Source organism: Silurus meridionalis, chromosome 10 (genome assembly GCF_014805685.1).
Source record: "Silurus meridionalis isolate SWU-2019-XX chromosome 10, ASM1480568v1, whole genome shotgun sequence".
Lineage (NCBI taxonomy): Eukaryota > Metazoa > Chordata > Actinopteri > Siluriformes > Siluridae > Silurus > Silurus meridionalis.
The window spans coordinates 23,939,766-23,955,948 of NC_060893.1; the positions used below are offsets into that span (position 1 = coordinate 23,939,766).

General features: G+C 41.4%; 1 protein-coding gene across 5 annotated transcripts in view; it reads right to left on the bottom strand.

The window, feature by feature from the left end:
• Positions 1-5,807: 5,807 nt before the first annotated feature.
• map7d1b (MAP7 domain containing 1b) overlaps positions 5,808-16,183 on the bottom strand; it is a 47,069-nt gene continuing 36,693 nt past the window's right edge. For 3 of the 5 annotated variants that reach the window (XM_046859067.1, XM_046859065.1, XM_046859066.1), the window contains 9 exons: positions 12,701-12,936; positions 12,357-12,606; positions 12,084-12,243; positions 10,725-10,829; positions 10,555-10,605; positions 8,151-8,193; positions 7,879-7,942; positions 6,878-7,107; positions 5,809-6,264 (listed from right to left, as the gene is read on the bottom strand). In XM_046859067.1, coding sequence (XP_046715023.1) covers positions 6,254-6,264; positions 6,878-7,107; positions 7,879-7,942; positions 8,151-8,193; positions 10,555-10,605; positions 10,725-10,829; positions 12,084-12,243; positions 12,357-12,606; positions 12,701-12,936 — 1,150 coding nt within the window. In that variant the 3' untranslated portion in view covers positions 5,809-6,253. Of the gene's footprint in view, positions 6,265-6,877; positions 7,108-7,878; positions 7,943-8,150; positions 8,194-10,554; positions 10,606-10,724; positions 10,830-12,083; positions 12,244-12,356; positions 12,607-12,700; positions 12,937-16,183 lie in introns of all 5 variants that reach the window. The other 2 variants (XM_046859064.1, XM_046859063.1) reach the window with 1 other exon arrangement.

Below are 16,183 nucleotides of genomic sequence, written 5' to 3' on the forward strand. Positions count from 1 at the left end.
GGATCGATGTTTCCTGGTGCATTGTGGGATTTTTTGGGGGGAGCAAACATTGTTGGACACTTAAAAGATTTTGCATTTGATAAAGTGCTTAAAATGTCAGACTGACTGATTACTCACTGAAAGCTAGAGAGCAGACTGAAACACAGTATCTTTGCTCAGTGTTTAGTCATTCTAAGGTCAGCCACCTGTCTCTTTTCTACCCATGTGATTTTTCCATTTATTTCCTGATCTACACTGAATAGCCAAAAGTGTTAGGACATCTGACCTTTCTAGTCATATGAGGTTCTTCCACAAAATGTTCTTTCCACAAATCTGGAGCACACAATTGTAAATTTCCCATTCACTTGAACTAAAATGAAATTAAAACCTTCAACGCATCACACATTTATTACGACATTCTTTCTTTACTCAAATATAAAAAAATAGAGAATAAAATAAATAAATAAACTCCAGCAAAAAAGAATTTCTAATCACTAAACATTTGTTTCACTGATGCGCCAGGTATCAAATCAGTACCAAAATCCACCATGATGTACACATCCGGCAATTATAACAGTCCGTGTGGAAACAAACGTTCCGCTGGATGTTCTGATGATTTTTGTAATTTAAAACTCCATAATTACTTTAAAACATTTACAAGAATATGTTGTCTTATAATAATAATAATAATAATAATAATAATAATAATAATAATAATAATAATAAACATACATTTGCATAAAGCATCCGTATTTTTCCATGTTGATTAGAGTATTAAAAAGTATTAATTTGAAAAGTATTATTTTAAAGTACATTCAGAACAGATAAAAATGTGTGATTAGGTTGCTATTAATTATGAGTTAACTAATGACAATCATGTATTATATACATTATATTTATTATATATATAATATATTTATATATACACATACATACATACATACATACATACATAAATATACATGTGTGTGATAGAGAGAGAGAAAGAGACAGAGAGAGACAGTGACCCCAATAACACATTACAATGGCTACAGTAAATCTAAAAATGAACCATTATAAGGGAACTGAAAGCATGAGAATACAGAAGTTTTACTGTAACTGAATGACATGACATATTTACATATTTAAAATTTTTTCACTGTTTTGAACTCTATTCGCATTCATCTACAGGCTTGGTGACTTTTATTGTCCTGGGTTGCCAGGTCTGCAATCTCAATAAAATTATTCCCCAAAATTCTAAATATCCTATACAATACTAAACAATACAAAACTGCCCAAACTATTTATGATGATATTTAACATTGAACAAAATATAATATTAAACATCGTTTTTAGCACAAATGTTGGATAAAATCTTTTCTTTTCTTGAACTAGGAGACCCAAACTTGTTCCAGCAATACCCCTGTGTACAAAACCAGCTCAATGAAGATCTGCTTCACATGGGCTAGAGTGGAGGAATCTCCTGCCACAGAGATTTGAACCCAGCCCTTTGGAACATCTTGTCAGTTCTGGCAAGATGAGCACAAATCTCTATAAGCACACTCGAACATCTAGTGGAACATCTACCCAGAAGAGTGGTAATTATAGGTAATTAAAAGAGCAAGTGTGGAATGGGATGTTCATAAATTTCAGACAAATCCTATAGTCAGGTGTCCACAAACTTTTATCCATATAATGTATGTAAAAAATAGAAATATCAAGTGAAATAAAATAAAAAAATCTTCTAAGTCCAAACTTATCCAGAAGCCACACCCAATAGTCTACTGAAAGCCAAGATCTACTAATTAAACTATGAGAATCAGATGAGGCTTTTGCTTAACCTGCTTCATCTGACTGCAATGAAAAACTGAAAAAGTTCTGAAGCCAATAACTTCTTTCATTTTTCTCTCTTTTTAAAACCTATTGTTATCCACTGTAGTCCCAATGGAAGTGATATAATAGGGAGGCACTGAAACCAGTCAGAGGTGCTAAATTACAATGTAAAATAAAATAAAAGCATTCCTTCAAACAAGCCTGAAAAACTGATCCTGGGGTGGAGTCGCCTCCTTAGAGACATCAAGAAATCACTGGTGGCCCACAACCTAGAAATCAAAGTCTAAGACTCGTTCAAATACATGACATCAGCTTCCCTAAGATAACTATTTTTTATAAAAGTGTTTGCTTCAGATATTACAGATGATTTCAGTGTAGTATTCAGATGCATTGTCATGGTTAAATGACTTTAGCAAAGAGGATAAGATCCCGAGGGACACAAAGAGACTAGTCCAAAGTTGTGTTGCCAAAAGAAGACTTTATTCATCCAGAAACAAAGCCATTGAGTTTCCCAAGAATTACAGTCTGTAAATGTTTGTTATACTCTTCCTAGGTTCCCTAGTAACTCCTGCTTTTCTCTTTTTACTTTGCAAACTCATTTCCTCGTTCCCGCCATTATATTTCTCTCCTTGAGCTTTCTCTTCCTTGTAAAAAAAGAGTAAGCCCCTGGTATGCTCCATGTCCTGACTTTACCAGTAATGACCATGTGCACAGACACAACCATGAAACTTAAATTATCCTGTTAGTGTTGTATTTAACATAGGAAATGCAAATCACATATAAAAATAGTTTGATTGTGTTCCCGTGAACTTGTTTATATTATAATATAGCGTGTCGCGTGTACTTGGATATTCTACCTCTGAATCATCAGCTTTAAATTCCTTAAATTGTGTTTATTTTGCTTTCATGAAAATTGCCGTAGCATCAATGCAACACTTTTCGCAGGAAATGGAGAGCAGCTGCATTCGACCCACAGATCATACAGTATTCTGTGTTTAAAAGTAAACATTTACCGTAGAGTATCGCATAACAGGCCACTCGGGTCCATTCAGAGCTTTTATGCAAAATGAATAGGAGCAGTTTTTTTGTACAACAATGCTGATTGTGTTCCAATCAGCTTTACAAACATCATCCATGACTCCATGCCTATTAAGGAAATCAAAAGCGATAGCAGCAAGCAGTGGATGGGCAGTGTTTTATGATACATGCATTTCAAATATAAAATATGATTTGGGAATTTGTATTTCAGAAGGTTGATGAAAATGGTTTCATGTTTCGTATCGAAATACTTTAGTGTTTAGTTTTTTGTCGTTTTAAAATACTGTAAAATACTTTGTAAGATGTTCTACATGATGACATCATTAAAAAGTTTCTTCGGAGCCTACTGGGTATTTTTGCTCAGACTTGTTGAGATGCGAACAGAAAATTGATCATATGGAAGAAGGTGGTGAAGGTAAGACACCTGCAGGCTGCCAGCTTTTAAACAGGTGATTCGTTAATATTGGACAGTCCGTTTCTCGGTATGGTTGAAGCTTGTAGGCCCCAATATTTACATTGACATTTGCGGCATTGAGCAGATGCCCTTATCCAGAGCGACGTACAAAAGTGCTTTGAGTCTCTAGCAATGAATAAATCTTCACTGGTACACAAGATTACAAATTTAATATAAATATATCTCTTGAATTCTACAAAGCAAACCTGGAAAGTGCTAATTTAAGTGTTTCAGGAAGAGGTAGGACTTAAATCATCACTTGAAGATAATCAGGGACACCGCTGTATGGACATCTAGGGGAAGTTCATTCCACCACCTCGGTGCCAGAACAGAGAAGAGCCTTGAAGTGTACTTACCTCTCATTGAGGTATAAGTCAATATGGCTCAATATGGCTGGAGCAGGGACTCATGTAGAAGGTCTTAATGAAAGCTTGTAAACATCAACATGGCAGGAATCGGAGCATGTAAATCTCAGTGGGAGCAGGAACAGTAGACCTCACTGTGGTCTGCAGATCGTGGACTTTATTCTAGCTGGAGTAGAAACTTCTACACATTAATATGGCAGGAAAATGAGTTATGCCTCAGGTGAAAGAATGAGAAAGAGTAAGCCATGCAAGATGGTCTAAGAGGTAGTTTGGGGAAATAAATATAAAAGGAGTAGAAGTTTGTAGGAGGTTTAGAAGCCCTGTATCGACATTTTTATTGCGTCCTAAAAACAAAGCCATTTTTAAATTTATAAATAAAGAAGTAGATGATTTATGTCTCGAATATTTGTGAAAGCTGAGTGCTGTTGAGGAATGACAGCGATAGCAGACTGGTCTATCTAGTATCTGTAAGCCAACATGCAAATCATGTGTGAGAAAGGCTTACAGGAATCTACCTGCTACACAGGAATGTTTAAGAGAGTAGATTAACCTGTTTAAAACATTTTCAGACTTTCCACTAGACTAGACACTAGAAACAGATGCCCTGACATAATTTTTTTAAAATTAAAAGCCAAGTGATAAAAATGTGCAAGGAAATGTTCTCCTTAACGTTTTCATTCTCACTAAAGTAGCACGCTAAATCTGTTTGCTAAAGCTAGCTGCTAACCTGATTTTCTTTTCAATAAGGAAGCTTGCAACTGTTTTTTTATTTTATGTAAACTAAGCAAACCGTAGATCGATACATAACTAAATAACTGCCCATTTCCTCAGTCAACATAATCTAATGGTATAAAAATTTAGATTTTTATTTAGATCACTTTATTTACAGTGAAAAATCCTCCCTTATGATGAATAACAACTTTGCACACTTTTGGAATCCGGACAGTTTATTTCTCCAGATTTAGGCGCATGATTGGACAGGCCATTCCACGATAGAGAACACTCCAGACAACTGTTTGCTCTTTAAATAACACTCAGACGTATTGTTATGTTGTACGGTGAAGTCGCTCCCAATGAGCTGGGGTCCAGACGGAATGGCGCTGACGTATGGAATGGTTGCCATGTTGGTTCCTTTTACTTTCCAGAATAAGTCTCCAACCTTTCCTGCCCCAAAACAATCCCAAACCATTAAGTTTCCACCTCCATGTTTGACTGCTGGGTTGAAGCAGTCTAATATCATCATCTCTCCTGGTCTCCGTCTTACACAAGTTCGTCTGTTAAAGACATTGTCACATGGACTCCACAGAACTTTCTTCCACTTATTCACCTTCTACTTTGTGCCTCCGAACCAAAAAAGACTAGAGGTTTCCGTCATGTTGAATCCTGATAGACTGAAAACACTCAATACACCACTTAAGGTCAGTTCCATTACGGAACACTGGAGCCACGTCTTGATTGAATCGTAAACAAATTTTCTTCTGATGGATGGATGGATGGATTTGTTCAGAATCATAAAGCCATGACGGCAGGAAAAGATTAAAGGGAGTAGCAATATATGTCCAAGGGATTCATGATGCGGAACATAAATTTGTGTAAACTGAGACACACACAAATACAAGTCAAATGATCTGCTTCATATGGGATGAAGTGGAAGATCTACAAATTTGACAGAAGTATTCAGTGATACCACTAGAGGACATTTAATATGAAGTAAGTTGGGACACTATTTAGAGCACATTTCACTGTAGCATGTAGAGACACTAAATAGTGCACATAATTATGAAGTACCATAATTGGTGCATTTTCCTGAAAGAAATCTGAAAATAGGTAGTAGATTAATATGATCATCTCTCCACGAAGTCAAACGAGACACTATGTAGTGCACGTGTGGATTTACCGCCCCCTTCTGGTTTTTCATGGAATTTTCCCTCATTGTTTATCAATGTGTAAAATGCATCTCATTTCAGTAAGTACAGACACTAGTGCACATCTCATTTCAGTAAGTGATTTGATCAGCGATTGTTAATACCAACACACACACACACACACACACCAACCTTTTTAATAAAGATTTATTCCACAGTTCAGGCAAATATACATTTACATAATCAATCCTCACCTCTCTCTCTCTCTCTCGCTCTCTCTCTCTTTCTCTCTCTCGTTAAATAACTCAAGAGATCAAGACACACACACACACACACACACACACACACACAGTTTATTTCTGAATTTAAAAGAAAAAATACTGATATAGTATAAGAACAACGACAATAACAATAATTATTTCTCATAACAATACTTGAATATCGTGATGCTTTTCCAGGTTTTGTCTCTAAACTCCGTCACACAGTCTTTAAGGTGCCACACGAGGACTCAGGATGACGCTGAGGACTGAAGTGAACACCTGCTCCGTCATACGCAGTGAGAACGACCGAAAACACTGGGGTTTTTATTCAAATTCACGTGAGTAAGATGAAGGTCCATGTCTCAGTCTTTTAGTTAAAGCAGTTGCTCTGACGGTTTGGCACACACACACACACACACACACACACTCTCACTGCTGATCTGCCTCGTGCACACGGCTCCTAAAGCCTCGTCTGATTCCTCACAGCACTTCTGTAGGACATGAGAGAAATGACATGAGAGGAAACACACATACACACATCCAGTATATTTGCATCATCTGACTGTTCAGAACATGATTCACATTCCAACAAACTGTCTACCAACTCCAAACTCGTATCTACACTACAAAAACTAAAGTGGTGAGATATTTCTTTTGATCTTTGACTTCACCCCAGGACTTTAATAACACCTTTATAGCTGAATCAGCACAAATCTCCACAAACACTCTGAAATCTAGAGGAACATCTTCTCAGAAGAGTGGAGGTTTTTATAAATAGGAACTAAATGTGAGATGGGATGTAAACAAATAAATCTTACGGTCAGGTGTCCACAAACTTTTGGCCGTATTTTGTGGTTCATTTTGTTTCTATGCAACAAATTCAGTAAAAGGTAAAAACAAGGTGAATGAAAGTTCTGTGAAGTCCAAATTACTGAAGAACTTGTGTAAGATGGAGAACAGGAGAGATGATGCCCCTAGAAGACCAGATGTTTCTGAACTGTACACATACATACACTGGAGTTTTCTTATACTTTATTTATTTACTAGGTTTTTCTCATGTATTCGTTTTTTTCTAATGTACATTTTTAACCCGAATCTTTTTACCTGCCACATGCTGAGGCTTCATCGGCCCCGACTTCATAATAAAAGTCTCTCCTCCCTCGAAGGCCATGATGGGGTCAGTCGCCATGACGCCCTGCGATTGGCCCTGCCCGTTGCTGTTTCCGCTGCTGTGATTGGTCATCTGGATGATCTCTCCGTTGAAGGACAGGCCGTTGTGGTGTTTGGTGTCCTGGACACCGTTTACCACGGGAGCAGAGTTCCAGGACACGGGGCTGAAAGGAGACACGATATAAGACATATTGTTATCACTAGCAGAGGACATACTGTGTATAAATCACACACAGAGATAAAGTAGTGCCACACGATTACATAAATCTAATTATTATATAAATTAAATAATGATCACAGGAAGAGAGTGTGTGTGTGTGTGTGTGTGTGTGTGTGTGTGTGTGTGTGTGTGTGTGTGTATAACGAAGCTGACAGATTCGACTTTAGCTGCATCATAAGTAATCAATCAATAATACAATATTATCAATATGATTCCTGTGCTCCGATACACTATATGGCCAAAAGTTTGTGGACACCTGACTAGAAGATCCATATGTGCTTTATTTCGAACGTTTGGTTCCACATTCATTTCCTGTTACAATATCCTCCATTCCTCTGGGAAGATCTTCCACTAGATCTTAAGGAGATTCATTCAGACACAAAGGGTGTTAGTAAAGTCAGGTAGTGATGTAGGTGAGAAAGTGAGGAGGTCTGGGGGTGTTCAAAAACTCGATAGCGGGGAGATCTTCCACTCCTTCTCATGTAAAGTATATTTTGATGGCTTTGTGCACAGGGGCATTGTCATGATGGAACAGGTTTCTCACAGTTCAAATAAAGGGAAAATGTCATGCATCTAAATCCAAATACATTCTATACAGTCATGTGCCTTCAAAAAAAGTCAGGTGTCCCAATACATTTGGCTTTATAGCATAGCTCAGCCTGTTTGATATATAAATGTATATGTAGGTATAATTCCCAGGGCTCATATTCTTTACCTCACTTTCACCTCTTTCTGTGACTCTGGAGTGTCGCGGCTGAGTGACGGGTTCAGAGCGGTGACTGAAGCAAAAAAAAAAAAAGAGAAAATTTCACAATTTACTGAAAAATATTCCAATTTCACATGAAACACAAACACATTCTTTTCTCAACAAAGGAATTTATTACAGCTTCAGGTTCTGTAGATAAAATTAGACATCGTATCCATGTTCAGTGTGTGTGTGTGTGTGTGTGTGTGTGTGTGTGTGTGTGTGTGAATCTAACAGCTTACTTGTGTCTTTGTCGTTGAGCAGTGCTGGAGATTTGGCCTCCTTCTGCAATAAAACAGAAAATTTGTATTGAATTTGAAAGCTTTTTATACATATTTCTTCATCTACAGAAATCTCCTTTTATACTCCAGTCAGTGTGAATGCTGGATTGTGATTGGCTGAAAGTTCAGGTGGGATTTCAGAGTTGTCTTTTTTTTTTTATCAGTCTGCTTTAGAGCTGCTGCAATCGATTATTTATTTATAAATATATATATATATATATATATATATATATATATATATATATATATATATATATATATATATATATTAGTAATCGAGCGTTCTACTGATTATTCCTAACATTAATCAACTAATTGAGTAATAGTACTTTTTTTATTAAAGCACGATACTAAATATACAAAAGAAAATAAGACGGGTCTCTTAAAATAAACAAGTCATATTTGTTTCCTTTTTAGAAAAATTTACATTTCTATTGCTGAAATTGTAAACGAGATTATCTGTGAAAACTAAATCTGTTTACAGCATTACTTCAAAATGAAAATATAAATATATAAATAAAAAATTATAAATACAAATAAATTCCAGATTACTCTAAAGAAGGCAAACGCGCTGTACTGTGTTTTCTTTATGTTTTAGTTTAAAATGATCCCAAACTCTGGAAACTTTCTGCAGTATTTTTTTTATTTTTTTTTTGTAGAATCACATGGTATTAAACTGAGCCTCCGACCTCTGGAATTGCGAAAAATAAATAACTCGGAATAAGCAAACGTTTTTATTTAATGCTAAACAGGCTTCCTTAGGAATCTTCTCATCGCTGCTTTCTGCCTGTCCCTCTATTTTTAATTCTGCAGCGTCTCCTGTGTTCCCTGTCCGGCGTGCTCCAGAGTTTAGTGGGTGGTGCGTCAGTAATAATGGTCCGTGGGGAAACGCAGTGCTCTGTGTGGAGCTAAATGGACTAAAGGAATGGTTACAGCTGTAGCATGCTTTATAAACAGCTAAAACCAAAGTAACATCCAGTCCAAATTCCATACGGAGTTATTGTAAACGCTTCCTAACGACCTTAATGAGCTCCATGGAGGAATCTCGGAAAATCATGGATTTCTATATCATTTTATTTGACTTTATTTTCACTTTAATTGTACTGTGAGAAACTGCAACCTGACAACGATTAGGTGGAATGAAAAACGTATTCTAAACTGATTCTAATTATGCAAATATTCTAATTATGCAAATAAATAATCTTCTGGCACTACTTTATCTCTGTGTGTGATTTGGAGCAGCAGAATTCCAGATCTAACGAGTCGTATATATATTTATACAGTGGAACCCGGTTATGTCGATGTCCTAGGGGTTCGCCAAAAAGCATCGAGGTAACCGATGATTGAGATAAACGAAAATCAAAATGGCGGCAGTATATTAACGTGCTTGAAATTTCTTTATGTACATGAGGTGCGTTAATAAATGAGAATGTGCATGCACGTGTTTTTGAAGGTTTTTACACAACAGCGTTGCCGTGATTTGTTTGATGAAGGCATGCTATAAAAATACATACAGTACATGTTTATCTGTCAGGAATCCACCTGCCACGCCCCCTTCGGCCCTCTTCAGCGTAGCAGGTGCTTTCTCGGCCGCTTTCTCTGAAGCTCCGCTTCAATCGCGCACATATGGTGCTCGTTTATCATCATCACCAGCTCCTATTTAAACTTCCACACTCTCACTGTCCGTTATTGTTGGTATATGTTGGTTCACGGCGGTCGTTGTTATCGCACATGCGTATCCCGGTACGTGCCTTCCCACCGGCACTCTCTCAACGGCTGCTCTTTTCTTCCCAAAGCGCACCGTGGATTCCCCCCCGATCCTGCCGGTGTTCATTCTATGCTTTTTGCCGCTCATACCAAGCGCACTAACTAACAGCAGAGATTCACCAGTATACAATACAACACCTGTAGCAGCTGTAAGACTTGATTTTTCCGCCACTTTCGCGAGTTCTTCTGCGGCTGCACCGAGATAACCGACGTTAAATGGCAAATTTTTCCCCCCTTGTGCTTGAGATATCAGGGTTCGGCGACATAAAAGAATCGACATAACCGATAAAAAAAATGCTAAGACAAAGCGAGAATTTGGCGGTTCCACTTCAAAAACGTCGACTTAATAGGGTTGTCGAGTTAACCGAGGTCGAGATAAGCGGGTTCCACTGTATATATATAAAAAAATGGAAGCCTTCAGTCAGTTAAATTTTTTACACGTAACAATTAATACCTCTGACAAATGTAATGTATCATAGTCTTATGATACCATGACAAAATGGAATGTAACCACGGTAACAAAGAACGAATGACACGCATGTTTGGATAAATGTGTTATTTACACCGTCAATGTGATAAAATAAATTGTGGAGCTCGCCTTGTCTCCTGTGTCACTCTTACGAGTCCTCTTCATGATCTCCTCCAAACGCTGCACAGACACACACACACACACACACACACACACACACACACACACACACACACATTAAAGCAATGTCCAGTTAGTTCTAGACAATTTTTTTAATTACATTGCCAGTTCTCTCTCACCTTCTTCCTCTCCAGACGTTCCTGCTCCTCTTTCTGAAAGTGCTTCTCTCTCTCCAGCCTCTGACGCTCCGCCTCCTCACGGGCCTTCGACTCCGCCTCCTCTCTCTAAAAAACCCACATCGATAATTAACGGTGCAAACGAAGTGCAACTTCGACCAAACAATGTATTAACACTTCCTCAGGCTGCCACCAGGGGGAGGTAGAGTTCCACATCTACCTTTACTTTGTTTTCTCACCAACAATTAAAAAACGTTTGATAAATCTCGCTAAAATGCTGCCGTTATTGTTTCCGTAGAAACAGCTTGTTCACAGGGGACCTACATGATCAGGGTCTAACCTACAAAGTGCTCATGTCTCAGAAACATTTTGTTGACACGGTGAAGTTTATTCACCATCTACAGAAGTAGTCTCCGGTTTTAGCTGGTTTTCTGCCATGTTTTTCTGGATTCAACTGATAAAAGGCTGTGTTTTTTGGTTTATTAACTCCAAGAGTGAATAAAGAGAGAACGCTCTCAATCCACATTTCTCTTTCTCTGCCTCCCTGCAACATCCCTCTCTCTTTCCAGTTCTCCCTTTCTGTTCCCTTGTCCTTTACTTAATTTATATTTCTATCTTTGTGTCTATTTGTTCTCCTCTCTTTCCATCTGTCTCTCTTTGTCCCTGCATTCTTCTCTTTATTACCATCTCTGTCCACTTGTTCTTCTATTTTCTATTTCTTGTTGTGTCCTCATTTTCTTTTCTCTCTTTCTATCTCTTTCTCTGCCCCTTTGCTATCTCTCTCTTTCCATCTCTCTCTGTCTTTGCCCCTTTACCATCTCTCTCTCTTTCCATCTCTCTCGTTCTTTGCCCCTTTACCATCTCTCTTTTTTATCTCTCTTTCTCTGCTCCTCTTTCTATCTCTCTCCTTCCATCTTGCCCTTTCTATCCTCTCTTGCTCTGCTCTTTTACATCTCTCTTTCTCTGCTCCATGACCATCTCTTTCTCTTTACATCTTTCTTTCATTCACCTAGTTCTTCTCTCCCATTTTATCTCTTTCTCTGCCCCCTTGTCCTTCTCTCTCTCCTATCTTCCTCCTACTCTCTCCTCTTTCTTGTTTCTATTCTCTGTACTTTTGAATATCTCTCTGTGTGTCTGTCTCTCTGTAGGAGGGAGAGTGTAGGGGTGAGACAGGCCTTTCACACTGCTCATGGCTATTGTCTGTGTGTCTCTGCTGATTTAATGCACCTCAGTGCTTCTCTGCTTTCCCATTAGAGCGAATCCTACAGAAACTGAAAGGAGAAGAAAAAGAAAAAATAGACAGCACTGTCAGCTGCTCGGGGAAAATCACGTGGGATTTTTGTGGAATAATGATGTAAAAACCTGTTTCTGCAGACGCATGTTCTCCTCCTGCTCAGCACGAGTTCTCTCCTGTGCCTCCTTCTCCTCCTGCAGACGCTGTCGCTCCTCCATTAACCGCTGCTCCTCCTCCCTGTGCCTCCTCTCTTCCTCCTCACGCTGAGCACGTTCCTCCTGTAGAGCTCTGACAGCAAGAGACAAAATGCTCTTACTTTAATAAAATGCTCTCAGTCATTAAAACACTCTCACATTCACATAAAACACTCACATACATTACTCTCTCCCAGGTTCTCTCACCTGCTTCTCTGTTCCTGCTCCAGTCTCTCCTGCTCCTCTCGCTCTCTCTGCTCTCGAGCTTGCCTTCGTTTCTCCGCCAGAGCTCGGGTCGCCTCCTCAGGGTCTGTAGTACCTGCCGTCGGCTTGGTGACCGGAGGGGTGGGGTCAGGTGGAGGAGTGGGTGAAGGCTCTGGGCTCTGAGGAGCTGCTGTGAGTGGTTGGGTATCAGGAGCCAGCGTCGCCGGAGTAGCGGAGACTGTGATGGCAGGAACTGAAATGGTATAAAACAGAAAGGAAATTGATCAACGGAGATGTTTAAGAGTCGAACATCAGAGTGGTTATAAAGCCCTGATAATCAGACTCACTCTTGGCCTCTTTAGCAGGTTCTTTCTTCGTCTCGGTCACGGTGACGGTACTCACGACACGGGGCTGCACTCGGGCCGGGGTCTGTGCACGCCGGGGCCGGGTTTTAGTGGCAGGAGGAGTTCGGCCCGAGGAGGATGCGGACTGGGATTTGGGGGAAACAGCAGGACTGGGGGACAAGGGACGACTCCTGGTGGGAGCAGGGGAGGAAACTCGACTCTTTGGTTTAACATTGGTGCTGAAAAAACCAAAAAGAATCAGAGAAAACGCTTATTAGTGATTATTTTCAAATATCAATTACTTATATATTACTTATTAATATATTTATTACACTACATGTGGACACCTGACCGTAATATTCGTATGTGCTTCTTTTTTCATCCCATTTAGCATTTAGTCTCCATTTCCTGTTATAATAAGCTCCACTCTTCTAGGAAGATGTTCCACTAGTTCGCTTTCAAGAACTTGAGCTGCTTAGAAATGCTTTGGGAACCCCTCGCATTGTCCACGCTCTAAATCACGTGTGAAATCCGGGCAATAGGCATGTCCTGACAAATCTGTGCAGCCATGAGCTTTAAAATACAAGCAGAATTCCGACTGTGTGTTCCTTCTTGCCCGGCTTCATTCGGGAGGAGATATACACACAACCGATGTGTTGTTTGCTTAGCTTAGGAGCATGCTTAGTCGGCTCTAAGCAGGCTCTGGAGTTAACTGTTAGCATTTTTAGCCGTGTGGCTATGCGCTCCTTGGAGAGCGCTCTCCCTCGCGGCTCAGGTCCCGCTCTCGCCGAGGCTAAGCGGCGCCAAAGTTCGCGGGGCTCGCAAGCCGACCTAGCAGAAGGCACACGTTTCGGCGGTTTCTCCGAGGAGGGAGAATTTTCGGATGCTAGCGAGCCCACGCACTCCTCACAGCCTGTGCTGTTTAAAGAGCTCCTAGAGGTAGTGACGCAGGCCATCCCTAAGCTAGAGATAGCTTGGCCTGATGAGAAGCGGAAGCAACGCGTTCACAGCAAGCTGGATGAGCGTTTCCTGTGTCCCGCGACACAGCCTCCGCCCCGGGGCCTACCTTTCTTATACGGTCAAACTCAGCTCTATCAGCCACAGAAAGGCTTCTGTAGCTCACCCTGTAAGCGGAGATTCCCGAAAGGGACAAGGCTTTTTTACTAAACACCCTGGTGGCTCCTCCTGGCCTGTTCAGTCGAGGCTATAGGTAAGGGCATTCACCGACAGGTTCAGGAGACCATGAGCGGTGTTTCAGTGGTACTTCCCCCGCTGCAGCTCTAATGGGGCTGCTTGGCCAGGCAGCGCGAAGCCCTTTGGAGTGCAGCCTTCCTCCGGTGTCTCCTCCCATCTCCTCCTAAGAGATCGCTGTGGATGGAGGCGGGTCCCGCGTACAATAGAGAGGGGTTACTCGATTCAATTCGGGTCCTCTCCTCACCCTGGTGGGATCTAAGCAGGCTCTGGTTAGCTGGAAATAGAAGTGCGCACCCTCCTGAGGAAAGGGGCCATCGAGGTGGTTCCTCCCTCAGTCAGAGAATCAGGCTACTACAGCCAGTATTTTGTTGTTCCGAAGAAGGACGGCGGATTGCGACCGATCCTAGCTCTATGCTCCTTGAACCGCTCACTCATGAGGCTCAGGTTCAGGATGCTCAACCTCAAAGAGGTTGTGTCTCAGATCAAGTCCAAGTTCACCCCCGCCCAAAGTTATGAAAGCTGTGGCCCCTGAGGGGGCGCAGTTCCTAGCAGCTAGTCTCTCTACTGAGGTAGTGGAGACCATCCCCCATTCCAAAGCTCCCTCCACAAGGGGTTTGTATGCCGCTAGATGGCATCTGTTCACTACGTGGTGAGAGCCCTACCAGCTCAACCCAGTCAATTGCCCAGTTGGTGCAGTTCTAGAGTTTTTGTGCAGGAACAGTTTGCCACAGGATTGGCTCCGTCAACCCTAAAGGTTTACGTGTCCGCTATCGTGCATTATTGTACCCGCCTGTAAGTCGCTGGGGAAACACCCCCTCGTGACACGTTTCCTACGCGGCACCCGGAGACTGAGGCCCGGGATACGACCCAGAGTGCCTGTGTGGGATTTGGCTGTTGTGTTGCCGGCTTTATCTGAGCCCACCATTCGAGGCTTTGGCCGAGGTGGCCCTTAGGTACCTGTCGATAAAGACCGCCGTTCTTCTGCAAATATCCTCCCTTAAGAGGGTCTGGGATCTACAAGCTCTTTCCGTGGCCCCGTCTCTCCTGGAGTTTACCCCTGGCATTGCCAGTGCTTTTCTCTACCCTAAACCTGGGTATGTGCCTAAGGTGCCTACGGCTCCCTCACGACCTGTCGTACTGCAGGCATTCTGCCCTTCTTCTTTCCTAGCCCCCGACCAGGAGAAGCAAAATCGACTGTGTCCAGTGCGAGCACTGGATACATATCTCCACAGGACGAGTCCGTGGAGAAAGTTGGTGCAGCTGTTTGTCTGCTATGGCCCTTAGTGCAAAGGTTTTTCTGCCAATAAGCAGACTATCAGCAGATGGATTGTAGATGCATTTCCTCATGTCTTCTGGTCCTCTGGTCTTCCCACTCCTTTCGGAGTCAGGCTTATTCCACCCGGAGTATGGCGGCCTCTACGGCCTGGTCCACGGGCGTTCTCTCCAGGACATATGCAACAATGCGGGCTGGTCCACCACTTCAGAGTCACTCCTGGTGGTGCCCAGACACACTAGGCAGGGACTGGTCAGTATGGCGTGATTGGACACTCGTTCCCAAAGCGTTTCGACGCAGCTCGAGTTCCTAAAAGGGGAATGTCTCTAGGTTACATATGTAACCCTAGGTTCCTGAGAAAACGAGACGTTGCGTCAACACGCTTTACTCCCTGCATCCGTGCGCCGCTTACCTTCTCTCTTTCACAGAAGCTAATCGGTAGCTACCAAAAAGCCATTTTGTAGCTTCCTGGTTTGCGTGACGTCACCCACCGATGAAGCCACGACTTGCCAATTGGCTGGATTTCACACGTGATTCAGAGCTTGGAACCCGTTAGGCGTTCCCAAAGCGTTTTGACACAGCGTCTTGTTCCCTTAGCGAATTAAAGTTACATACGTAACCTAGAGATGATTTTGTGGAGATTCATTCAGACACAAGGGGGTGAGAAAAGTCAGGTTCTGATGTAGGTGAGAATATGAGAAGGCCTGGGATGCAGTCAGTGTAAAATATAAAATATCTATCCCAAAGGTGTTCAATAGGGTTGGAGCTCGATAGCAGGAGATCTTCCACTACAACTCACTTAAAACAGATCATCATGGAGCTCAGTTTGAGTGCAGGGAAGGATTGTCATGCTGGAACAGGTTTGGGTCTCCTATTTCAAGTGAAAGGAAAATGTCATGCTATCATCCAAGGACATCCTCCAACTAAGAGTTAACAATTAAGAGAAGAACCACATATGGCTAGAAAAGTCTGGTGTCCCAATACTTTTGTCCACATATACATGTAGTGTATATAATTAA